This window comes from Engystomops pustulosus, chromosome 11 (genome assembly GCF_040894005.1).
Source record: "Engystomops pustulosus chromosome 11, aEngPut4.maternal, whole genome shotgun sequence".
Classification (NCBI taxonomy): Eukaryota; Metazoa; Chordata; class Amphibia; order Anura; family Leptodactylidae; genus Engystomops; species Engystomops pustulosus.
Window position 1 is genome coordinate 74,654,258 of NC_092421.1, and position 25,165 is coordinate 74,679,422.

The window sequence follows — 25,165 nt, forward strand, 5'->3', positions numbered from 1 at the left end:
TACAGCCGCAGCAACTGCTAATATGCCTGCAAAGACCAGGGGCCCATATTTGGCCGTATGTCCGGGGCCCCTGTTGTGCCCCCGGCTGTAGTTCTGCCCCTGGATGTTTTCGGCAGAGCAGCGCAGGGTCCGTGGGGTTAATTCAGGGGCGGGCATCTCCCTTTCCTTCCCTGCAGCAGTCTCCTCCGTGTGTGAGAGAGGGAGGGGAGGAGACTGTCTGCCTGCAGCCAATCCCAGCGCTGGATGTAGCAGCGCGGGAGATTCAGACAGAGGAGAGAGCTGCACACTCCGGAGACATCCAGCACCCAAGGAGAAGGAGTCAGCAGCTGGGAATCAGCCAGAGATAAGTGCTGCCTCCCCCCAGTGTCCTGTCACACTCTGCACTAACCCCTTAGTGTCCTGTGTGCAGCTATGAAGCTCTCCTGAGACTCCTCTCCATCATCCCCACATATCTTCCCCCACCACTGCATTTCTACATTAATGTGAGGTTCTGCAGCAGCTTAGACACATGTTGGCTCATGTATGGGGATGTTCTGCAGCGGTTGGCGTCTGTATAGGGATGTTCTGCAGCTGTTGGCGTCTGTATGGGGATGTTCTGCAGCGGCTGGCGTATGTATGGGGATGTTCTGCAGCGGTTGGCGTCTGTATGGGGATGTTCTGTAGCGGTTGGCGTCTGTATGGGGATGTTCTGCAGCGGTTGGCGTCTGTATGGGGATGTTCTGCAGCGGCTGGCGTATGTATGGGGATGTTCTGCAGCGGCTGGCGTCTGTATGGGGATGTTCTGCAGCGGCTGACGTCTGTATGGGGATGTTCTGCAGCGGTTGGCGTCTGTATGGGGATGTTCTGCAGCGGTTGGCGTCTGTATGGGGATGTTCTGCAGCGGTTGGCGTCTGTATGGGGATGTTCTGCAGCGGTTGGCGTCTGTATAGGGACTACCATCATTATAGACAGGGGGCATCCTCTACACCTAGAGGAGAGGAGGTTCTACCATCACCATAGACAGGGGACATCCTCTACACCTAGAGGAGAGGAGGTTCTACCATCACCATAGACAGGGGGCATCATCTACACCTAGAGGAGAGGAGGTTCTACCATCACCATAGACAGGGGACATCCTCTACACCTAGAGGAGAGGAGGTTCTACCATCACCATAGACAGGGGACATCCTCTACACCTAGAGGAGAGGAGGTTCTACCATCACCATAGACAGGGGGCATCCTCTACACCTAGAGGAGAGGAGGTTCTACCATCACCATAGACAGGGGGCATCATCTACACCTAGAGGAGAGGAGGTTCTACCATCACCATAGACAGGGGGCATCCTCTACACCTAGAGGAGAGGAGGTTCTACCATCACCATAGACAGGGGGCATCCTCTACACCTAGAGGAGAGGAGGTTCTACCATCACCATAGACAGGGGGCATCATCTACACCTAGAGGAGAGGAGGTTCTACCATCACCATAGACAGGGGGCATCCTCTACACCTAGAGGAGAGGAGGATCTACCATCACCATAGACAGGGGGCATCCTCTACACCTAGAAGAAAGGAGGTTCTACCATCACCATAGACAGGGGGCATCCTCAACACCTAGAGGAGAGGAGGTTCTACCATCACCATAGACAGGGGGCATCCTCTACACCTAGAGGAGAGGAGGATCTACCATCACCATAGACAGGGGGCATCATCTACACCTAGAGGAGAGGAGGTTCTACCATCACCATAGACAGGGGGCATCCTGTACACCTAGAGGAGAGGAGGATCTACCATCACCATAGACAGGGGACATCCTCTACACCTAGAGGAGAGGAGGTTCTACCATCGCCATCGACAGGGGGCATCCTCTACACCTAGAGGAGAGGTGGTTCTACCATCGCCATAGACAGGGAGCATCCTCTACACCTAGAGGAGAGGAGGTTCTACCATCACCATAGACAGGGGGCATCCTCTACACCTGGAGGAGAGGAGGCTCTACCATCGCCATAGACAGGGGGCATCCTCTACACCTGGAGGAGAGGAGGCTCTACCATCGCCATAGACAGGGGGCATCCTCTACATCTAGAGGAGAGGAGGTTCTACCATCACCATAGACAGGGGGCATCCTCTACACCTAGAGGAGAGGAGGTTCTACCATCACCATAGACAGGGGGCATCCTCTACACCTGGAGGAGAGGAGGCTCTACCATCGCCATAGACAGGGGGCATCCTCTACACCTGGAGGAGAGGAGGCTCTACCATCGCCATAGACAGGGGGCATCCTCTACATCTAGAGGAGAGGAGGTTCTACCATCACCATAGACAGGGGGCATCCTCTACACCTAGAGGAGAGGAGGCTCTACCATCACCATAGGCAGGGGACATCCTCTACACCTGGAGGAGAGGAGGTTCTACCATCACCATAGGCAGGGGACATCCTCTACACCTAGAGGAGAGGAGGTTCTACCATCACCATAGACAGGGGGCATCCTCTACACCTAGAGGAGAGGAGGTTCTACCATCACCATAGACAGGGGGCATCCTCTACACCTAGAGGAGAGGAGGTTCTACCATCACCATAGACAGGGGGCATCCTCTACACCTAGAGGAGAGGAGGTTCTACCATCACCATAGACAGGGGCATCCTCTACACCTAGAGGAGAGGTGGTTCTACCATTACCATAGACAGGGGGCATCCTCTACACCTAGAGGAGAGGAGGTTCTACCATCGCCATAGACAGGGGGCATCCTCTACATCTAGAGGAGAGGAGGTTCTACCATCACCATAGACAGGGGGCATCCTCTACACCTAGAGGAGAGGAGGTTCTACCATCACCATAGACAGGGGGCATCCTCTACACCTAGAGGAGAGGAGGTTCTACCATCACCATAGACAGGGGGCATCATCTACACCTAGAGGAGAGGAGGTTCTACCATCACCATAGACAGGGGGCATCCTCTACACCTAGAGGAGAGGAGGATCTACCATCACCATAGACAGGGGGCATCCTCTACACCTAGAAGAAAGGAGGTTCTACCATCACCATAGACAGGGGGCATCCTCAACACCTAGAGGAGAGGAGGTTCTACCATCACCATAGACAGGGGGCATCCTCTACACCTAGAGGAGAGGAGGATCTACCATCACCATAGACAGGGGGCATCATCTACACCTAGAGGAGAGGAGGTTCTACCATCACCATAGACAGGGGGCATCCTGTACACCTAGAGGAGAGGAGGATCTACCATCACCATAGACAGGGGACATCCTCTACACCTAGAGGAGAGGAGGTTCTACCATCGCCATCGACAGGGGGCATCCTCTACACCTAGAGGAGAGGTGGTTCTACCATCGCCATAGACAGGGAGCATCCTCTACACCTAGAGGAGAGGAGGTTCTACCATCACCATAGACAGGGGGCATCCTCTACACCTGGAGGAGAGGAGGCTCTACCATCGCCATAGACAGGGGGCATCCTCTACACCTGGAGGAGAGGAGGCTCTACCATCGCCATAGACAGGGGGCATCCTCTACATCTAGAGGAGAGGAGGTTCTACCATCACCATAGACAGGGGGCATCCTCTACACCTAGAGGAGAGGAGGTTCTACCATCACCATAGACAGGGGGCATCCTCTACACCTGGAGGAGAGGAGGCTCTACCATCGCCATAGACAGGGGGCATCCTCTACACCTGGAGGAGAGGAGGCTCTACCATCGCCATAGACAGGGGGCATCCTCTACATCTAGAGGAGAGGAGGTTCTACCATCACCATAGACAGGGGGCATCCTCTACACCTAGAGGAGAGGAGGCTCTACCATCACCATAGGCAGGGGACATCCTCTACACCTGGAGGAGAGGAGGTTCTACCATCACCATAGGCAGGGGACATCCTCTACACCTAGAGGAGAGGAGGTTCTACCATCACCATAGACAGGGGGCATCCTCTACACCTAGAGGAGAGGAGGTTCTACCATCACCATAGACAGGGGGCATCCTCTACACCTAGAGTAGAGGAGGTTCTACCATCACCATAGACAGGGGGCATCCTCTACACCTAGAGGAGAGGAGGTTCTACCATCACCATAGACAGGGGCATCCTCTACACCTAGAGGAGAGGTGGTTCTACCATTACCATAGACAGGGGGCATCCTCTACACCTAGAGGAGAGGAGGTTCTACCATCGCCATAGACAGGGGGCATCCTCTACATCTAGAGGAGAGGAGGTTCTACCATCACCATAGACAGGGGGCATCCTCTACACCTAGAGGAGAGGAGGTTCTACCATCACCATAGACAGGGGGCATCCTCTACACCTGGAGGAGAGGAGGTTCTACCATCACCATAGGCAGGGGACATCCTCTACACCTAGAGGAGAGGAGGCTCTACCATCACCATAGACAGGGGGCATCCTCTACACCTAGAGGAGAGGAGGTTCTACCATCGCCATAGACAGGGGGCATCCTCTACATCTAGAGGAGAGGAGGTTCTACCATCACCATAGACAGGGGGCATCCTCTACACCTAGAGGAGAGGAGGTTCTACCATCACCATAGACAGGGGGCATCCTCTACACCTAGAGGAGAGGAGGTTCTACCATCACCATAGACAGGGGGCATCATCTACATCTAGAGGAGAGGAGGTTCTACCATCACCATAGACAGGGACATCCTCTACACCTAGAGGAGAGGAGATTCTACCATCACCATAGACAGGGACATCCTCTACACCTAGAGGAGAGAAGGTTCTACCATTGCCATAGACAGGGGGCATCCTCTATACCTAGAGGATAGGAGGTTCTACCATCACCATAGACAGGAGGCATCCTCTACACCTAGAGGAGAAAGGGTTCTACCAACACCATAGACAGGGGCATCCTCTACACCTAGAGGAGAGGAGATTCTACCATCACCATAGACAGGGGGCATCCTCTACACCTAGAGGAGAGGAGGTTCTACCATCACTATAGACAGGGGGCATCCTCTACACCTAGAGGAGAGGAGGTTCTACCATCACCATAGACAGGGGGCATCCCCTACACCTAGAGTAGAGGAGGTTCTACCATCACCATAGACAGGGGCATCCTCTACACCTAGAGGAGAGGAGGTTCTACCATCACCATAGACAGGGGGCATCCCCTACACCTAGAGTAGAGGAGGTTCTACCATCACCATAGACAGGGGCATCCTCTACACCTAGAGGAGAGGAGTTTCTACCATCACCATAGACAGGGGACATCCTCTACACCTAGAGGAGAGGAGGTTATACCATCAGCATAGACTGGGGGCATCCTCTACACCTAGAGGGGAGGAGGTTCTACCATCACCATAGACAGGGGACATCCTCTACACCTAGAGGAGAGGAGGATCTACCATCACCATAGACAGGGGCATCCTCTACACCTAGAGGAGAGGAGGATCTACCATCACCATAGACAGGGGGCATCCTCTACACCTAGAGGAGAGGCGATTCTACCATCACCATAGACAGGGGACATCCTCTACATCTACAGGAGAGGAGGTTCTTCCATCACCATAGACAGGGGGCATCCTCTACACCTAGAGGAGAGGAGTTTCTTTCATCACCATAGACAGGGGGCATCCTCTACACCTAGAGGAGAGGAGGTTCTACCATCACCATAGACAGGGGGCATCCTCTACACCTAGAGGAGAGGAGGTTCTACCATCACCATAGACAGGGGGCATCCTCTACACCTGGAGGAGAGGAGATTCTACCATCACCATAGACAGGGGGCATCCTCTACACCTAGAGGAGAGGTGGTTCTACCATCACCATAGACAGGGGACATCCTCTACACCTGGAGGAGAGGAGATTCTACCATCACCATAGACAGGGGGCATCCTCTACACCTAGAGGAAAGGTGGTTCTACCATCACCATAGACAGGGGGCATCCTGTACACCTAGAGGAGAGGAGGTTCTACCATCACCATAGACAGGGGGCATCCTCTACACCTAGAGGAGAGGAGGTTCTACCATCACCGTAGACAGGGGGCATCCTTTACACCTAGAGGAGAGGCAGTTCTACCATCACCATAGACAGGGGGCATCCTCTACACCTAGAGGAGAGGAGGTACTACCATCATCATAGATAGGGGGCATCCTCTACACCTAGAGGAGAGGTGGTTCTACCATCACCATAGACAGGGGGCATCATCTACATCGAGAGGAGAGGAGGTTCTACCATCACCATAGACAGGGGGCATCCTCTACACCTAGAGGAGAGGAGGATCTACCATCACCATAGACAGGGGGCATCCTCTACACCTAGAGGAGAGGCGATTCTACCATCACCATAGACAGGGGACATCCTCTACATCTACAGGAGAGGAAGTTCTTCCATCACCATAGACAGGGGGCATCCTCTACACCTAGAGGAGAGGAGGTTCTTTCATGACCATAGACAGGGGGCATCCTCTACACCTAGAGGAGAGGAGGTTCTACCATCACCATAGACAGGGGGCATCCTCTACACCTAGAGGAGAGGAGGTTCTACCATCACCATAGACAGGGGGCATCCTCTACACCTGGAGGAGAGGAGATTCTACCATCACCATAGACAGGGGGCATCCTCTACACCTAGAGGAGAGGTGGTTCTACCATCACCATAGACAGGGGGCATCCTCTACACCTGGAGGAGAAGAGATTCTACCATCACCATAGACAGGGGGCATCCTCTACACCTAGAGGAGAGGTGGTTCTACCATCACCATAGACAGGGGGCATCCTGTACACCTAGAGTAGAGGCAGTTCTACCATCACCATAGACAGGGGGCATCCTCTACACCTAGAGGAGAGGAGGTACTACCATCATCATAGATAGGGGGCATCCTCTACACCTAGAGGAGAGGTGGTTCTACCATCACCATAGACAGGGGGCATCATCTACATCTAGAGGAGAGGAGGTTCTACCATCACCATAGACAGGGGGCATCCTCTACACCTAGAGGAGAGGAGGTTCTACCATCACTATAGACAGGGGGCATCCTCTACACCTAGAGGAGAGGAGGTTCTACCATCACCATAGACAGGGGGCATCCTCTACACATAGAGGAGAGGAGGTTCTACCATCACCATAGACAGGGGGCATCATCTACATCTAGAGGAGAGGAGGTTCTACCATCACCATAGACAGGGACATCCTCTACACCTAGAGGAGAGGAGATTCTACCATCACCATAGACAGGGACATCCTCTACACCTAGAGGAGAGAAGGTTCTACCATTGCCATAGACAGGGGGCATCCTCTACATCTAGAGGAGAGGAGGTTCTACCATCACCATAGACAGGGGGCATACTCTACACCTAGAGGAGAGGAGGTTCTACCATCACCATAGACAGGGGGCATCCTCTACACCTAGAGGAGAGGAGGTTCTACCATCACCATAGACAGGGGGCATCCTCTACACCTAGAGGAGAGGAGGTTCTACCATCACCATAGACAGGGGCATCCTCTACACCTAGAGGAGAGGTGGTTCTACCATCACCATAGACAGGGGACATCCTCTACACCTGGAGGAGAGGAGGTTCTACCATCGCCATAGACAGGGGGCATCCTCTACATCTAGAGGAGAGGAGGTTCTACCATCACCATAGACAGGGGGCATCCTCTACACCTAGAGGAGAGGAGGTTCTACCATCACCATAGACAGGGGGCATCCTCTACACCTAGAGGAGAGGCGGCTCTACCATCACCATAGACAGGGGGCATCCTCTACACCTAGAGGAGAGGAGGCTCTACCATCACCATAAACAGGGGCATCCTCTACACCTAGAGGAGAGGTGGTTCTACCATTACCATAGACAGGGGGCATCCTCTACACCTAGAGGAGAGGAGGTTCTTTCATCACCATAGACAGGGGGCATCCTCTACACCTAGAGGAGAGGAGGTTCTTTCATCACCATAGACAGGGGGCATCTTCTACACCTAGAGGAGAGGTGGTTCTACCATTACCATAGACAGGGGCATCCTGTACACCTAGAGGAGAGGAGGTTCTTCCATCACCATAGACAGGGGGCATCCTCTACACCTAGAGGAGAGGAGGCTTTACCATCACCATAGACAGGGGGCATCCTCTACACCTAGAGGAGAGGAGGTTCTTCCATCACCATAGACAGGGGGCATCCTCTACACCTAGAGGAGAGGAGGTTCTACCATCACCATAGACAGGGGGCATCCTCTACACCTAGAGGAGAGGAGGTTCTACCATCACCATAGACAGGGGGCATCCTCTACACCTAGAGGAGAGGAGGTTCTACCATCACCATAGACAGGGGGCATCCTCTACACCTAGAGGAGAGGAGGTTCTACCATTACCATAGACAGGGGCATCCTGTACACCTAGAGGAGAGGAGGTTCTTCCATCACCATAGACAGGGGACATCCTCTACACCTAGAGGAGAGGAGGTTCTTTCATCACCATAGACAGGGGGTATCCTCTACACCTAGAGGAGAGGAGGTTCTACCATTACCATAGACAGGGGGCATCCTCTACACCTAGAGGCGAGGAGGTTCTACCATCACCATAGACAGGGGGCATCCACTACACCTAGAGGAGAGGAGGTTCTACCATTACCATAGACAGGGGGCATCCTCTACACCTAGAGGAGAGGAGGTTCTACCATCACCATAGACAGGGGGCATCCTCTACACCTAGAGGAGAGGAGGCTCTACCATCACCATAGACAGGGGGCATCCTCTACACCTAGAGGAGAGGAGGTTCTTTCATCACCATAGACTGGGGGCATCCTCTACACCTAGAGGAGAGGAGGTTCTACCATCACCATAGACAGGGGGCATCCTCTACACCTAGAGGAGAGGAGGTTCTTTCATCACCATAGACAGGGGGCATCCTCTACACCTAGAGGAGAGGAGGTTCTACCATTACCATAGACAGGGGGCATCCTCTACACCTAGAGGAGAGGATGTTCTACCATCACCTTAGACAGGGGGCGTCCTCTACACCTAGAGGAGAGGAGGTTCTTTCATCACCATAGACAGGGGGCATCCTCTACACCTAGAGGAGAGGAGGTTCTACCATCACCACAGACAGGGGGCATCCTCTACACCTAGAGGAGAGGAGGTTCTACCATTACCATAGACAGGGGGCATCCTCTACACCTGGAGGAGAGGAGGTTCTACCATCACCATAGACAGGGGGCATCCTCTACACCTGGAGGAGAGGAGGTTCTACCATCACCATAGACAGGGAACATCCTCTACACCTAGAGGAGAGGAGGTTCTACCATCACCATAGACAGGGGGCATCCTCTACACCTGGAGGAGAGGCGGTTCTACCATCACCATAGACAGGGGGCATCCTCTACACCTGGAGGAGAGGAGGTTCTACCATCACCATAGACAGGGGACATCCTCTACACCTAGAGGAGAGGAGGTTCTACCATCACCATAGACAGGGGGCATCCTCTACACCTGGAGGAGAGGAGGTTCTACCATCACCATAGACAGGGGGCATCCTCTACATCTAGAGGAGAGGAGGTTCTACCATCACCATAGACAGGGGGCATCCTCTACACCTAGAGGAGAGGTGTATCACCATAGACAGGGGGCATGCTCTACACCTAGATGAGAGGCGGTTCTACCATCACCATAGACAGGGGGCATCCTCTACACCTAGAGGAGAGGAGGTTCTACCATCACCATAGACATGGGGCATCCTCTACACCTAGAGGAGAGGAGGTTCTACCATCACTATAGACAGGGGGCATCCTCTACACCTAGAGGAGAGGAGGTACTACCATCACTATAGACAGGGGGCATCCTCTACACCTAGAGGAGAGGAGGTTCTACCATAACCATAGACAGGGGGCATCCTCTACACCTAGAGGAGAGGAGGTTCTACCATCACCATAGACAGGGGACATCCTCTACACCTAGAGGAGAGGCGATTCTACCATCACCATAGACAGGGGCATCCTCTACACCTAGAGGAGAGGAGGTTCTACCATCACCATAGACAGGGAGCATCCTCTACACCTAGAGGAGAGGAGGTTCTACCATCACCATAGACTGGGGACATCCTCTACACCTAGAGAAGAGGAGGTTCTACCATAACCATAGACAGGGGGCATCCTCTACATCTAGAGGAGAGGAGGTTCTACCATCACCATAGACAGGGGGCATCCTCTACATCTAGAGGAGAGGAGGTTCTACCATCACCATAGACAGGGGGCATCCTCTACACCTAGAGGAGAGGTGTATCACCATAGACAGGGGGCATGCTCTACACCTAGATGAGAGGCGGTTCTACCATCACCATAGACAGGGGGCATCCTCTACACCTAGAGGAGAGGAGGTTCTACCATCACCATAGACAGGGGGCATCCTCTACACCTAGAGGAGAGGAGGTTCTACCATCACTATAGACAGGGGGCATCCTCTACACCTAGAGGAGAGGAGGTACTACCATCACTATAGACAGGGGGCATCCTCTACACCTAGAGGAGAGGAGGTTCTACCATCACCATAGACAGGGGGCATCCTCTACACCTAGGGGAGAGGCGATTCTACCATCACCATAGACAGGGGACATCCTCTACACCTAGGGGAGAGGCGATTCTACCATCACCATAGACAGGGGCATCCTCTACACCTAGAGGAGAGGAGGTTCTACCATCCCCATAGACAGGGAGCATCCTCTACACCTAGAGGAGAGGAGGTTCTACCATCACCATAGACTGGGGACATCCTCTACACCTAGAGAAGAGGAGGTTCTACCATCACCATAGACAGGGGGCATCCTCTACATCTAGAGGAGAGGGGGTTCTACCATCACCATAGACTGGGGACATCCTCTACACCTAGAGGAGAGGGGGTTCTACCATCACCATAGACTGGGGACATCCTCTACACCTAGAGGAGAGGAGGTTCTACCATCACCACAGACAGGAGGCATCCTCTACACCTAGAGGAGAGGAGGTTCTACCATCACCATAGACAGGGGGAATCCTCTACACCTAGAGGAGAGGAGGTTCTACCATCACCATAGACTGGGGACATCCTCTATACCTAGAGGAGAGGAGGTTCTACCATCACCATAGACAGGGGGTATCCTCTACACCTAGAGGAGAGGAGGTTCTACCATCACCATAGACTGGGGACATCCTCTATACCTAGAGGAGAGGAGGTTCTACCATCACCATAGACAGGGGGCATCCTCTACACCTAGAGGAGAGGAGGTTCTACCATCACCATAGACAGGGGGCATCCTCTACACCTAGAGGAAAGGAGGTTCTACCATCACCATAGACAGGGGGCATCCTCTACACCTAGAGGAGAGGAGGTTCTACCATCACCATAGACAGGGGGCATCCTCTACACCTAGAGGAGAGGAGGTTCTACCATCCCCATAGACAGGGGGCATCCTCTACACCTAGAGGAGAGGTGGTTCTACCATCACCATAGACAGGGGCATCCTCTACACCTAGAGGAGAGGAGGTTCTACCATCACCATAGACAGGGGGCATCCTCTACACCTAGAGGACAGGAGGTTCTACCATCACCATAGACAGGAGGCATCCTCTACACCTAGAGGAGAGGAGGTTCTACCATCACCATAGACAGGAGGCATCCTCTACACCTAGAGGAGAGGAGGTTCTACCATCACCATAGACAGGAGGCATCCTCTACACCTAGAGGACAGGAGGTTCTACCATCACCATAGACAGGAGGCATCCTCTACACCTAGAGGAGAGGAGGTTCTACCATCACCATAGACAGGGGGCATCCTCTACACCTAGAGGAGAGGAGGTTCTACCATCACCATAGACAGGGGGCATCATCTACACCTAGAGGAGAGGAGGTTCTACCATCACCATAGACAGGGGACATCCTCTACACCTAGAGGAGAGGAGGTTCTACCATCACTATAGACAGGGGGCATCCTCTACACCTAGAGGAGAGGAGGTACTACCATCACTATAGACAGGGGGCATCCTCAACACCTAGAGGAGAGGAGGTTCTACCATAACCATAGACAGGGGGCATCCTCTACACCTAGAGGAGAGGAGGTTCTACCATCACCATAGACAGGGGACATCCTCTACACCTAGAGGAGAGGCGATTCTACCATCACCATAGACAGGAGGCATCCTCTACACCTAGAGGAGAGGAGGTTCTACCATCACCATAGACTGGGGACATCCTCTACACCTAGAGAAGAGGAGGTTCTACCATCACCATAGACAGGGGGCATCCTCTACATCTAGAGGAGAGGGGGTTCTACCATCACCATAGACTGGGGACATCCTCTACACCTAGAGGAGAGGGGGTTCTACCATCACCATAGACTGGGGACATCCTCTACACCTAGAGGAGAGGAGGTTCTACCATCACCACAGACAGGAGGCATCCTCTACACCTAGAGGAGAGGAGGTTCTACCATCACCATAGACTGGGGGCATCCTCTACACCTAGAGGAGAGGTGGTTCTACCATCACCATAGACAGGGGGCATCCTCTACACCTAGAGGAGAGGAGGTTCTACCATCCCCATAGACAGCGGACATCCTCTACATCTAGAGGAGAGGAGGATCTACCATCACAATACACAGGGGTCATCCTCTACACCTAGAGGAGAGGAGGTTCTACCATTACCATGGAACGCTCTGCCGCAGGAGGTTGTTATGGCGGACTCTATGTAAATGTTGGAGAGAGACCTGGATGACTTTGGAGAGCAAAAATATCACAGGTTATGGGGAAAAAAACATTTGTTTAATTCTTAAAGGTTGGTCTTTGGTCTTGTTCCAGCCTTATTTGCTGTGATTCTATGCGGCGGCTGTGTCCCCCCTGTATGTGACCTCCTCTGTGTAATCTCTTCTAGAAGCGAAGCGTCTGACGATATTCGGCTGCTCTCCTGAGGAGTGTGTGGAGGAGAGCGTCGTGGATCTGGTAGGTTTCCTGTTATTTTCCTGACCTCATCACACGGGAGGAGGAGGATGACACCATCCTGGTCCCACTGGAAGAGGAGGATTCAGGGAAGGGTGTTAGGCTCCTGCCCCTGCTATGTAGTCAGGATAGGTTTCAGGGGGTCTGTGCTGGGGCTTTGGACCATCCTTTACATTTTGTGGCTTTTGGTCCCAGTTGATCTCTCAATCTATGAGCTGACTAAGTCTCTGCTGTCTCCAGGCCGTGGGTCTCGGGGTGAGGTTCGTCAGTCTGGGCGGACTGCTGCGCGGGGAGAGAGCGGCCAAATACAACCGACTACTGGCGATTGAGGAGGAGCTGACTCGCACTGGCACACTAGGTATAACAGGTCGGGGGGGGGGGGGGGGGGGGGGCCATAAGGACATCATTCTGCAAGGAGGGGGTGTCCTGGATTGTTCCCACAGATATTAATGATCCTTTGTTTCCAGGTTTGCGGGGAGAGTTTGAATTTTCAGCTCTCGAAAATGACACAAACATCCTGAATTCTCAAGACTCCATCTAATGGGGAAACCTGGAGAAGGAGCCGGACTGGGTGCAGGATGGAAGAGGTGGATACAAAACAGGGAGGCAGCTGCAGGACATAGGTGCAGGAGAGACGGGTGCGGGACAAGGGCTGGAGGACATTGGTGCGGGACAGGCGAGGGAAGCTGCAGGACATAGTATCATAGTAGGACATGGGTGTGGAATAGTGGAGGCTGCTGCAGGACATGGGTGCAGGACAGAGGAGGCGGGCTTTAGGACATGGGTGCGGGGTGAGAAAGTTGCTACGTAACGTTGGGGGTGGTCATTGGTGCAGCACCGGAGATATGCAGCATATGGGCGGCTGTGGGACATGGGTGCAGGAATGTGATGGTTGCTGCCCAGCTTGGTGTGGTACATGGGCACAAGACTGGGGAGGCAGCTGTGGGACATGGGTGCAGACTCACTCCAGTATATATTCCTGACTACAGCATCGCCTGCACCAGAGACTACACCCCAGACCCTCATCCTCTTCCTGTGGATTGTTATCTGTAATACATTTTTTTTATTTCCTCAATATCTTGGGGAATGGTCCGCAGTAGCAGGGTGTCATGGGGCTCCCTGCACCCCAAGCCTCCACTCATTGCTGCTGAAGTGATGATGCAACACTGAGCATTTATATAGATATATGTATACATGTATGTAAGTGCTGTGAACTGCGAGCCTATACTATCTGTGTGCAGTCTCCAGTGTATCCTGAGATGTAACATCACACCGTCTCTCCTGACTTGCACTGCGTGTCTATACTATCTGTATGCAGTATCCCCAGTGTATCCTGAGATGTAACATCACACCGTCTCTCCTGACTTGCACTGCGTGTCTATACTATCTGTATGCAGTATCCCCAGTGTATCCTGAGATGTAACATCACACCGTCTCTCCTGACTTGCACTGCGTGTCTATACTATCTGTGTGCAGAGTCTCCAGTGTATCCTATGAGATGTGACATCACACCGTCTCTCCTGACTTGCACTGCGTGTCTGTACTATCTGTATGCAGTATCCCCAGTGTATCCTGAGATGTAACATCACCCCGTCTCTCCTGACTTGCACTGCGTGTCTATACTATCTGTGTGCAGAGTCTCCAGTGTATCCTAAATTGGAAGGAATCCATCAATTGGTAAATATGTCTTCTTTACTCGCCCTTCAGGCCTCACCTCTCATCTTGCTGGATGGGTGCAGGGCCGGGGCACCCATGGATTTGCGATACACAGGCCAGGAGACTCGCCTTCCACGCTTTATTACTCAGCACAGACAATCGGTGTATGAAGTCACAGCCAGAAATCAGAAAATATTCACACATCAGAAAGAGTCACACAAGGAAGTGCTGCCACGCCGGGGAATCCAACGCTGTTTCTAAGGGGGTGACATAAAGGAAATCCCCCCCCCAGCACAGGTGCAAAGCCAAATAGTGCAACACATACAGTGAAAGCGACCTATAGCAACACCCTGAGCAGTAGTGCAGTGTAGCCCCATAGTGCAACGTTATAAAGCGAAGTGTAGGAGGTTCATAGAGGTGGCATGCAGCAGAAATCAGGAAAGGTATCACTGGCGGGAGGAAGGTCTGCGGAGCATTACCCAGCACCTGCTCCCCGGGAAGTGACTATATGTAATGTGACCCCTGAGTACTCCCCAGTCATCAACAAGAATGGCGCCAATCCCAAGGAAATTACCGGCTGGAGGTCCTATAAAAGCATTGGCCATAAATCTTCTCCTGTGAGGGTGATTCCCAGGGGCTGAGTTGACTAGTCCCTGGAGATGCTGGATATGGGAGCAGAATTGTTATGGCTCGGTCTACAACCTTCACCGGGAAAGGCAACGGTGGGTCTGGGGCTTGTGCTCACTCAGAGGGGGAGGGGTGACGTAGGCTTGAACTTCCATCATCGACCCCCGAATATCGATTCCTCCCCAAATGATGTGCTGTAGATGCAGCCTCCTGGTACGGAGCCTCTGGGGACTGCCCTGTGTAATTATTAAAATAAAAAGACCCTAAAAATTGTGAGGGTGCGAGGAAGCACCAACCGGGCCTCAAAGAAAACCCCCCCATAAAATCTGAGGCAACAACATACAATATGAACCCCTGCCCCCAAATTCATGTCATCTGCTTCAACCTTCAATGTGGGGGGCAAATCTCACCAGGTTTCTTCGATTTCCCATACAGCTGCGGTTTTGTGAATCAGCAGCTGATATTGGGGCACCAGGCCCAGCGCCCCCCTCTGCTGGGGTCCGGCCACATACAGTGGTGGCGCTGGAGGTGCAGGGCGTCGCGTGCTGGAGGCCGCAGACCATCCATGTTAGCAGTGAGAACTATCCACGTCCTTCCCTCTCTTATTGGAGGGGTCCACGTTCTCAGCAGCGCCCGAGTCTTCTCCTGGGGTGCAGAGTTTCACCAAACTTTCATCTGATTTTTTTCCATCAACTGCGTATCCCAAAGTCTCTGCCGAGCTGAGGAGACAGAACAGGAGAAAAGGGCAAGTCAGATGGTGGTGGTGGTGGGGTCCAAACCAACCCTTCCCCAAAAAACACAGCCTACACACAAGAGCTGCACATACTCGTTCTGCTCCTATGCAAACCTGTGGGTCCTCCTGGTCTGACTACAAGCTTATCATGTGTAGTCTGGAGGCTGTATAACCTGAGACGATGGAGACTTGTACAGGAGGAGGCAGAGGACCAGAAGGAGAAGGGGGAGGCAGAGCACCAGAAGGAGAAGGGAGGAGGCAGAGCACCAGAAGGAGAAGGGAGGAGGCAGAGGACCAGAAGGAGAAGGGAGGAGGCAGAGGACCAGAAGGAGAAGGGAGGAGGCAGAGGACCAGAAGGAGAAGGGAGGAGGCAGAGGACCAGAAGGAGAAGGGAGGAGGCAGAGGACCAGAAGGAGAAGGGAGGAGGCAGAGGACCAGAAGGAGAAGGGAGGAGGCAGAGGACCAGAAGGAGAAGGGAGGAGGCAGAGGACCAGAAGGAGAAGGGAGGAGGCAGAGCACCAGAAGGAGAAGGGAGGAGGCAGAGCACCAGAAGGAGAAGGGGGAGGCAGAGCACCAGAAGGTGGGCAGAGAGTGGGTAGAAAACAGGAGCAGCAGTCAGTGTCATCTGAGAGATCTGGAGCTCGTCTTGCTCCTTTGTTCTTGTGAATAGCGTTACGTTCTATGGCGGGCGCTCAGCGGGGCGCTACATTAGTGTCTGGCAGCTCTCCAGAATCTTTGCTCTGGCAAAACATTTTGAACTCCATTTTATTTGCAATAAAATTGGACAAAACCTGAAAACCTCAGTTGTCCCTTTAAATGGAGTGCAGGAAAATAATTTATATCTGTCAGTGCAAGTCCTGGCAGCCTGTGTGTGATCAGGAGAGCGAGAGCCGGGATGGGCACATAGTGTCTGGCCCGGCGGGGTGGCACATGGGGACACTGTGGCTTGGCCCGGCGGGGAGGTGCTCTGGGACACTGTGGCTTGGCCCGGCGGGGAGGTGCTCTGGGACACTGTGGCTTGGCCCGGCGGGGGGGTGCTCTGGGACACTGTGGCTTGGCCCAGCGGGGGGGTGCTCTGGGACACTGTGGCTTGGCCCGGCGGGGTGGCGCGTGGGGACACTGTGGCTTGGCCCGGCGGGGAGGTGCTCTGGGACACTGTGGCTTGGCCCGGCGGGGTGGCGCGTGGGGACACTGTGCCTTGGCCCGGTGGGGAGGTGCTCTGGGACACTGTGGCTTGGCTTGGCCCGGCGGGGGGGTGCTCTGGGACACTGTGGCTTGGCCCGGCGGGGGGGGGTGCTCTGGGACACTGTGGCTTGGTCCGGCGGGGTGGCGCGTGGGGACACTGGCTTGGCCCGACGGGGAGGTGCTCTGGGACACTGTGGCTTGGCCCGGCGGGGGGGTGCTCTGGGACACTGTGGCTTGGCCCGGCGGGGGGGTGCTCTGGGACACTGTGGCTTGGCCCGGCGGGGGGGTGCTCTGGGACACTGTGGCTTGGTCCGGCGGGGTGGCGCGTGGGGACACTGGCTTGGCCCGACGGGGAGGTGCTCTGGGACACTGTGGCTTGGCCCGGCGGGGGGGTGCTCTGGGACACTGTGGCTTGGTGACAGGTGTAGCTGAGGAGCAGTAGGAGCCCTCTGGCGCTCTCTGACCCTCTCAGTGTGATGAAGGCCGCCCCCAGAATCTCCATCTACTTACTGAGAGGACACCTTGGTGTGGATCCGCTTATCAGTCAGCAGCATCGGCCTCCCTCCCCCGCTGCCTCCAGCCACATTCTCAGGATCCTGCAGCGGGCAGAAAGGTGAAGCCGCTGCCATACCTAGGACTGGCATCGATTTGGATTCCAGGGCACCGAGGGTCCCCGCTGCACCTGGAGTTAAGAAGCAGGAGTCACAGACACATAAAATGAGCATCAGGGGAGGTGAGGACATCCAGGAAACTACCGCTTACCGCAAGCGTCTGACTCAGTTGTCACTTTACGACGTCGTAAAATTCTTTCCAGTTCACTTTCAGTGGAGGCTCCGGGCGTGGCTCCAAGGCGTTTCCTGCTGGGGGCGGAGCCTATAGAATCCTGAAGAAGCAGAGGAAGAGTAAGAAGAAGGAGGAAAAACTGGGATGGAGAGGAAGAGTAAGAAGGATAGGAAAAACTGGGATGGAGAGGAAAAGGACAGGAAAAGGGAGAAGAAGAAGAGAAAAGTAAGAAGGAGAGTGAGAGTAAGGAGATGTACAGCGAGAGGGAGTGGTACAGGGGGCAGGAGTGCCACTTACCAGAATACCCCGTAGCTCTTGCACCGCACTGTGGGACTGATCTACCTGAAAAAATACACCAGCAGCATTATAACAGAGCAGACACCAGGGGGCGCAACCTCCCCTAGGCTCCACATGATGCTGCCCGCATTTACCAGCCATTTACTCCTGGGCAGAGGCAACTGCTTTGCACGTGAAGACAATCTATTGCTCTCATTTATCAGCCATTTCTAAGCGAGATTTGTAAAAAGCATGTTATAGTCTGACACTTATATTTGTTGTGATCCAATAGAATAGGTGGAGTTTTCAAAAGAAACGGAGACCCTGATCTGTGAGCCACATATCTTGTTATAAGTCTCCATTTATGTTTGTAATAAATGTGAGTCACTCTTTGAGGGCACTAATGGTCTCCGCGTGTCTCATCACCCAAGTACTCGTTATCCTGATATCTTGGAGCCGTATAGAAATCAGAGGCCTAGTGGATTTGCACGACACATATACGTTGGCTCGGAGCTTCTCATGGAAGAACCTGGGAAATCTGGCAGCGTCTGACACCTTGTGATATGAAGGAGCCGGTGTGTATTATGTGCACACAATGGCAGCACTCCAGCCTGAGAGCCCCCTACCCGGCCCCCACCTTCACCTCGTCCACTTGAGGCAGTTTATAGTAAATTACATCTTTGTTAACGGACTCAAGGACGTGTTTTCCATTGAGACAACAATCGCGGAGCGGTCAGCGCAGTCACGCCACATAATGTGAATCTGCAGAACACACATTGCCAGGAATTCACCAGCACATCAAATGGAGGACAGGGGACTTATGCAGAAGGGGCTCCAAGAAATGAGGACCAAAACTCATCTGGGAGCTCTGCAGAGAGGGACTCCGAGGAATGAGAACAGGGACTGATCCAGAGGGGGCTCCGAGGAACGAGACCTGGGACTGATCCAGAGGGGGCTCCGAGGAACGAGACCTGGGACTGATCCAGAGGGGGCTCCGAGGAATGAGAACAGGGACTGATTCAGAGGAGACTCCGAGGAACGCAAAGCTGGGATTGACCCAGAGGGGACTCCGAGGAACGAGAACTGGGATTGACCCAGAGGGGACTCCGAGGAATGAGGACAGGGACTGATCCAGAGGGGACTCCGAGGAAAGCAAAGCTGGGATTGACCCAGAGGGGACTCCGCGGAACGAGAACTGGGATTGACCCAGAGGGGAATCCGAGGAACGAGAACTGGGATTGACCCAGAGGGGACTCCAAGGAACGAGAACTGGGATTGACCCAGAGGGGAATCCGAGGAACGCAAAACTGGGATTGACCCAGAGGGGAATCCGAGGAACGCAAAACTGGGATTGACCCAGAGGGGACTCCGAGGAACGTGAACGAAAATCTTATTTTCTATACATTTTTGGAGTTGTAATTTAAAGGGGTATTCTCGTCTGGGAAGTCACATTCAGTTTCATTAATCTGCCATATGTACACATTTCTTCAATTGGATGTTATTAAAAAATATGTTCCTGTGTGAAGATAATTTCTCATAAATGTAGTCATTTTGTCCCTTAGAAACGAGATAGCTTCCTCGGATACGGCCACCTCTGCTGGAGGGATTGCACAAAGAAACAAAAGGTTTTTGTATATGAAATGTCCGGGATTTACTACATGACCCACAGCCATCCTGTGGCAATGATTGCTGAATCCAGGAGGTCAGACAGGACTCTATAGCTCATGCCTGGCCCCCGCTGCCAGAGTGTGACGTGGTCGTAACCGAGGAAGCCATCTGGTTTCTAAGGGACAGAATGACTACATTTATGGGAAATTATCTTCACACAGGAACATTTTTTTTAATAACATCCAATTGAAGAAATGTTTATAAATGGAAGATTAGTGAAACTGAATGTGAACGCCCAGGCGAGAATACCCCTTTAAATATCTATAATTAGTTCAGAGGGAAAATCAGGAGGAGGCTCTGAAGGACAAGGGCAAGGACTTATCCTATGCTCCTAGAAAGAAAAAGTACAAAGGCAATAATGGACATCAACATGGTCAGAATTCAGGGAAAGTGATCCAGAGGGGGCTCCAAGGAATGAACATGGGTTCCAGAGGGGGCTCTGTTGAAAGAGGAGGCAAACAAATCCGCAGGAATCTACAAGGAATTTAGATGTGGACTAATCCCCAAGGGGTCCCCAAGGAACGAAAACTTATCCTGTGTGGGCCCGACAGACGGAGGACAGGGACTAATCCGGTGGAGCCTCCTAGGAAGATGATTGGGACCGTTTTGGAGGGACTCAAAGGAACAAGGATGGGAACAGAAATGGTCTGGTGCGGTCTTCAATGAATGAGGACTGATGTACAGGGAGCTTAGAAGAACACTGATCTGATCTGGTGAGGGCTCCAATGAACTGATCTGGTTGGGCATTCGAGGAAGGAGAATGGACTGACCCGGAGGGGGCTCAGAGGAACAAGGACATGGACTAATCCGGTGGAGCCTCCTAAGAAAGATGGGGACTGTTTTGGAGGGGACTCAAAGGAACAAGGATGGGGACACAAATGGTGGAGGCTCAGCGAAAAGAAAATTGATGTATCTGCCCCTCCAGGGACTGACCTGGAAGGTGCTCCAAAGAAAGAGGCTGTGGACTAATCTGGAAGGCTTCAAGGAACAAGGACTGATTGGGTGTGGGTTCCACGGAAAGAAATCACGGATGCAGCTGGAGAGGTTTTCTGAGGAATGAGGGACAGGGGGTCTGATCCGGAGAGGACTGATATGGTGTGGAGTCCGATACAGAGGGGGGCGCCAAGGAACAAAGAGGGACTGATCCGGTGAGGGCTATGCGGAAAGAAAACGGATGGATCAGGAGGTGGCTCAGAAAAGGACGGGGACCGATCTGCAGGAATAGGGACTGGGATTTATATGGAGAGGGCTCAAACGTTACAAGAACAGGTGCTCAGAGAAAAGAGGATAGGGAATGACCTAGTGGTGGCTTTAAAGAACGATAATGACTCCCCAGGTGCTCCAAGTACAGCAGCCATAATCTAAAACAACATGGTGGCAACTCTCAGCATGTGGGAGCTTTGCTAACAGAAAACAGGGATGGATTCAGAGGGGGCTCCAAGGAACAGGGCCAATCCATAGGGCTCTGAGGAACAGGCAAGGACGGATTCAGAAAATACTGATCCAGAAGTGGCTCAGAAGAACAAAAACAGCAGACGTAATGGAAAACAACATGGAGTCCACTCACAGCATGCGGGGGATGAGGGCTAACACACACATGGAAGATATGAGCGGCCATTAATGTGCCACGGAGCATGCATCAGGGACGTCACACGCCATGCATCAGGGACGTCACACGCCATGCATCAGGGACGTCACACGCCATGCATCAGGGACGTCACACGCCATGCATCAGGGACGTCACACGCCATGCACCAGGGACGTCACACGCCATGCACCAGGGACGCCACACGCCATGCACCAGGGACGCCACACGCCATGCACCAGGGACGTCACACGCCATGCACCAGGGACGTCACACGCCATGCACCAGGGACGTCACACGCCATGCACCAGGGACGTCACACGCCATGCACCAGGGACGTCACACGCCATGCACCAGGGACGTCACACGCCATGCACCAGGGACGTCACACGCCATGCACCAGGGACGCCATGCACCAGGGACGCCATGCACCAGGGACGCCACACGCCATGCACCAGGGACGCCACACGCCATGCACCAGGGACGTCACACGCCATGCATCAGGGACGTCACACGCCATGCATCAGGGACGTCACACGCCATGCACCAGGGACGCCACACGCCATGCACCAGGGACGCCACACGCCATGCATCAGGGACGTCACACGCCATGCATCAGGGACGTCACACGCCATGCAACAGGGACGTCACACGCCATGCATCAGGGACGTCACACGCCATGCATCAGGGACGTCACACGCCATGCATGGTCTTACTTTTGCTTCTTCCACATTTGCCGTGGGGGGAGCTGGTGGGGCCACAGTGGGCCCATGTTCTTTAGTAGTTACCTGGTCATACAATGTACAGTGATCCTTTATTCTTAAACATTCTGACACCTCTTATATATGTAAATCCTGATATTATGGAGCCTTATGCTCCAGTCACATCATAGTTCAGACACAAATGTCACTGCAATGCTACTTCACGGGGGGTTTGACTTTTGAATGCAGAAAGAGGACCCCCACTATAGTGCAGCCTACATGGGCACCCCTGCTCTATAGTGCAGCCTACATGGGCACCCCTGCTCTATAGTGCAGCCTACATGGGCACCCGCCTCTATAGTGCAGCCTACATGGGCACCCCTGCTCTATAGTGCAGCCTACATGGGCACCCCTGCTCTATAGTGCAGCCTACATGGGCACCCCTGCTCTATAGTGCAGCCTACATGGGCACCCCTGCTCTATAGTGCAGCCTACATGGGCACCCCTGCTCTATAGTGCAGCCTACATGGGCACCCCTGCTCTATAGTGCAGCCTACATGGGCACCCCTGCTCTATAGTGCAGCCTACATGGGCACCCCTGCTCTATAGTGCAGCCTACATGGGCACCCCTCCTCAATAGTGCAGCCTACATGGGCACCCCTGCTCTATAGTGCAGCCTACATGGGCACCCCTCCTCAATAGTGCAGCCTACATGGGCACCCCTGCTCTATAGTGCAGCCTACATGGGCACCCCTGCTCTATAGTGCAGCCTACATGGGCACCCCTGCTCTATAGTGCAGCCTACATGGGCACCCCTGCTCTATAGTGCAGCCTACATGGGCACCCCTGCTCTATAGTGCAGCCTACATGGGTACCCCTGCTCTATAGTGCAGCCTACATGGGTACCCCTGCTCTATAGTGCAGCCTACATGGGCACCCCTGCTCTATAGTGCAGCCTACATGGGCACCCCTGCTCTATAGTGCAGCCTACATGGGCACCCCTGCTCTATAGTGCAGCCTACATGGGTACCCACCTCTATAGTGCAGCCTACAAGGGTACCCACCTCTATAGTGCAGCCTACATGGGCACCCCTGCTCTATAGTGCAGCCTACATGGGCACCCGCCTCTATAGTGCAGCCTACATGGGCACCCCTGCTCTATAGTGCAGCCTACATGCAGGCGGTCTCTCACCTGAGGTTTGGCTCGCACCGTCTGCTGCACGGGCCGCAGATGCACACCCTTCTTGATGCGGTCCATCATCTCCTCCACCGCCTGCCTCTTCAGGTCGCCCACATTCTCTGCTGGAGGGGGACACAGCAGAAGATCAGAGACCCCTGCTGTCACAGCGGTGACCCCTGCACCCACCCCTCACCATCACTTCATACAGGCCTCTCCTGCGGCCCCTTTAAGAGCGTGGAGTTCCCCCGCAGGACTGTACAATGGTGCCGTCAGCACGTTTCAAGCTCCATTATCTGATTATTACAATGGGAAATTCATTTTCAGATTTTTCGCTTTTCCATTGTCGCTGGTGAATGACTTAAAAGCAGCGGCTGGCGGGGAGCGGCTGTCAGATGCAGCGTGCACGACTGCAGGGGGAGGGGGCTGTCAGATGCGATGTGCAGGCCGTGGCAGGGGGGCACTTAATTCCCCACTTTACATACTGACATTTACTGAACGGCACAAGACGCCGATTATTACAGCGAGAAAACACATATTACAACTCGTGTTAACAGGTAACCCCTTCACTGCCGGTGCAGGAGAGTAGACACCCCCCAACACTACTAGGCCCAGAGAGCAGCCAGAAGAGAGCAGACACCCTCCAACACTGCTAGGCCCAGACAGCGGCCAGAGGAGAGCAGACACCCCCCAACACTGCTAGGCCCAGAGAGCGACCAGAGGAGAGCAGACACCCCCCAACACTGCTAGGCCCAGAGAGTGACCAGAGGAGAGCAGATACCCCCAACACTGCTAGGCCCAAAGAGCTGCCAGAAGAGAGCAGACACCCCCCAACACTGCTAGGCCCAGAGAGCGGCCACAAGAGAGCAGACACCCCCAACACTGCTAGGCCTAGAGAGCGGCCACAAGAGAGCAGACACCCCCAACACTGCTAGGCCCAGAGAGCGGCCAAAGGAGAGGGAGCGGCCACAAGAGAGCAGACACCCCCCAACACTGCTAGGCCAAGAGCGAGAAAAGTAGACACCCCCAACACTGCTAGGCCCAGAGAGCGGCCAGAAGAGAGCAGACACCCCCCAACACAACTAGGCCCAGAGAGCGACCAGAGGAGAGCAGACACCCCCCAACACTGCTAGGCTTACAGAGTGACCAGAGGAGAGCAGACACCCACTAACACTGCTAGGCCCAGAGAGCGGCCACAAGAGAGCAGACACACCACAACACTGCTAGGCCCAGAGAGCGGCCACAAGAGAGCAGACACCCCCCAACACTGCTAGGCTTAGAGAGTGACCAGAGGAGAGCAGACACCCCCCAACACTGCTAGGCCCAGAGAGCGGCCACAAGAGAGCAGACACCCCCCAACACTGCTAGGCTTAGAGAGTGACCAGAGGAGAGCAGACACCCCCCAACACTGCTAGGCCAAGAGCGAGAAAAGTAGACACCCCCCAACACTGCTAGGCCCAGAGAGCTGCCAGAGGAGAGCAGACTCCCCCCCGCCCCAACACTGCTAGGCCCAGAGAGCGGCCAGAGGAGAGCAGATACCCCCCCCCCCAACACTGCTAGGCCCAGAGAGCGGCCAGAGGAGAGCAGATACCCCCCAACACTGCAAGGCCCAGAGAGCGGCCAGAGGAGAGCAGACGCCCCCCAACACTGCTAGGCCCAGAGAGCGGCCAGAGGAGAGCAGACACCCCCGAACACTGCTAGGCCCAGAGAGCGGCCAGAGGAGAGCACACACCCCCGAACACTGCTAGGCCCAGAGAGCGGCCAGAGGAGAGCAGACACCCCTCAACACTACTAGGCCCAGAGAGCGACAAGAGAAGAGCAGACACCCCCCAACACTGCTAGGCCCAGAGAGCGGCCACAGGAGAGCAGACA

The 25,165-nt window shown here is 54.0% G+C and overlaps 2 protein-coding genes across 8 annotated transcripts in view; one reads left to right on the forward strand and one right to left on the reverse strand.

Moving 5' to 3' along the window:
• The window catches only part of ENO4 (enolase 4), a 30,449-nt gene extending 15,722 nt beyond the window's left edge, over nucleotides 1-14,727 (forward strand). For 3 of the 4 annotated variants that reach the window (XM_072129521.1, XM_072129520.1, XM_072129518.1), the window contains exons 11-13: nucleotides 12,838-12,905; nucleotides 13,143-13,260; nucleotides 13,370-14,116. In XM_072129521.1, the coding sequence (XP_071985622.1) occupies nucleotides 12,838-12,905; nucleotides 13,143-13,260; nucleotides 13,370-13,443 (260 nt within the window). In that variant the 3' untranslated portion in view covers nucleotides 13,444-14,116. Of the gene's footprint in view, nucleotides 1-12,837; nucleotides 12,906-13,142; nucleotides 13,261-13,369; nucleotides 14,117-14,609 lie in introns of those variants that run through there. The other variant, XM_072129519.1, reaches the window with a different exon arrangement.
• SHTN1 (shootin 1) overlaps nucleotides 14,684-25,165 on the reverse strand; it is a 49,405-nt gene continuing 38,923 nt past the window's right edge. Inside the window, exons 13-18 of one of the 4 annotated variants that reach the window (XM_072129515.1) lie at nucleotides 23,309-23,415; nucleotides 22,132-22,203; nucleotides 18,184-18,228; nucleotides 17,866-17,986; nucleotides 17,614-17,785; nucleotides 14,684-15,904 (exon numbers count right to left, since the gene is read on the reverse strand). In XM_072129515.1, coding sequence (XP_071985616.1) covers nucleotides 15,754-15,904; nucleotides 17,614-17,785; nucleotides 17,866-17,986; nucleotides 18,184-18,228; nucleotides 22,132-22,203; nucleotides 23,309-23,415 — 668 coding nt within the window. In that variant the 3' untranslated portion in view covers nucleotides 14,684-15,753. Of the gene's footprint in view, nucleotides 15,905-17,613; nucleotides 17,786-17,865; nucleotides 17,987-18,183; nucleotides 18,229-22,131; nucleotides 22,204-23,308; nucleotides 23,419-25,165 lie in introns of all 4 variants that reach the window. The other 3 variants (XM_072129514.1, XM_072129517.1, XM_072129516.1) reach the window with 3 other exon arrangements.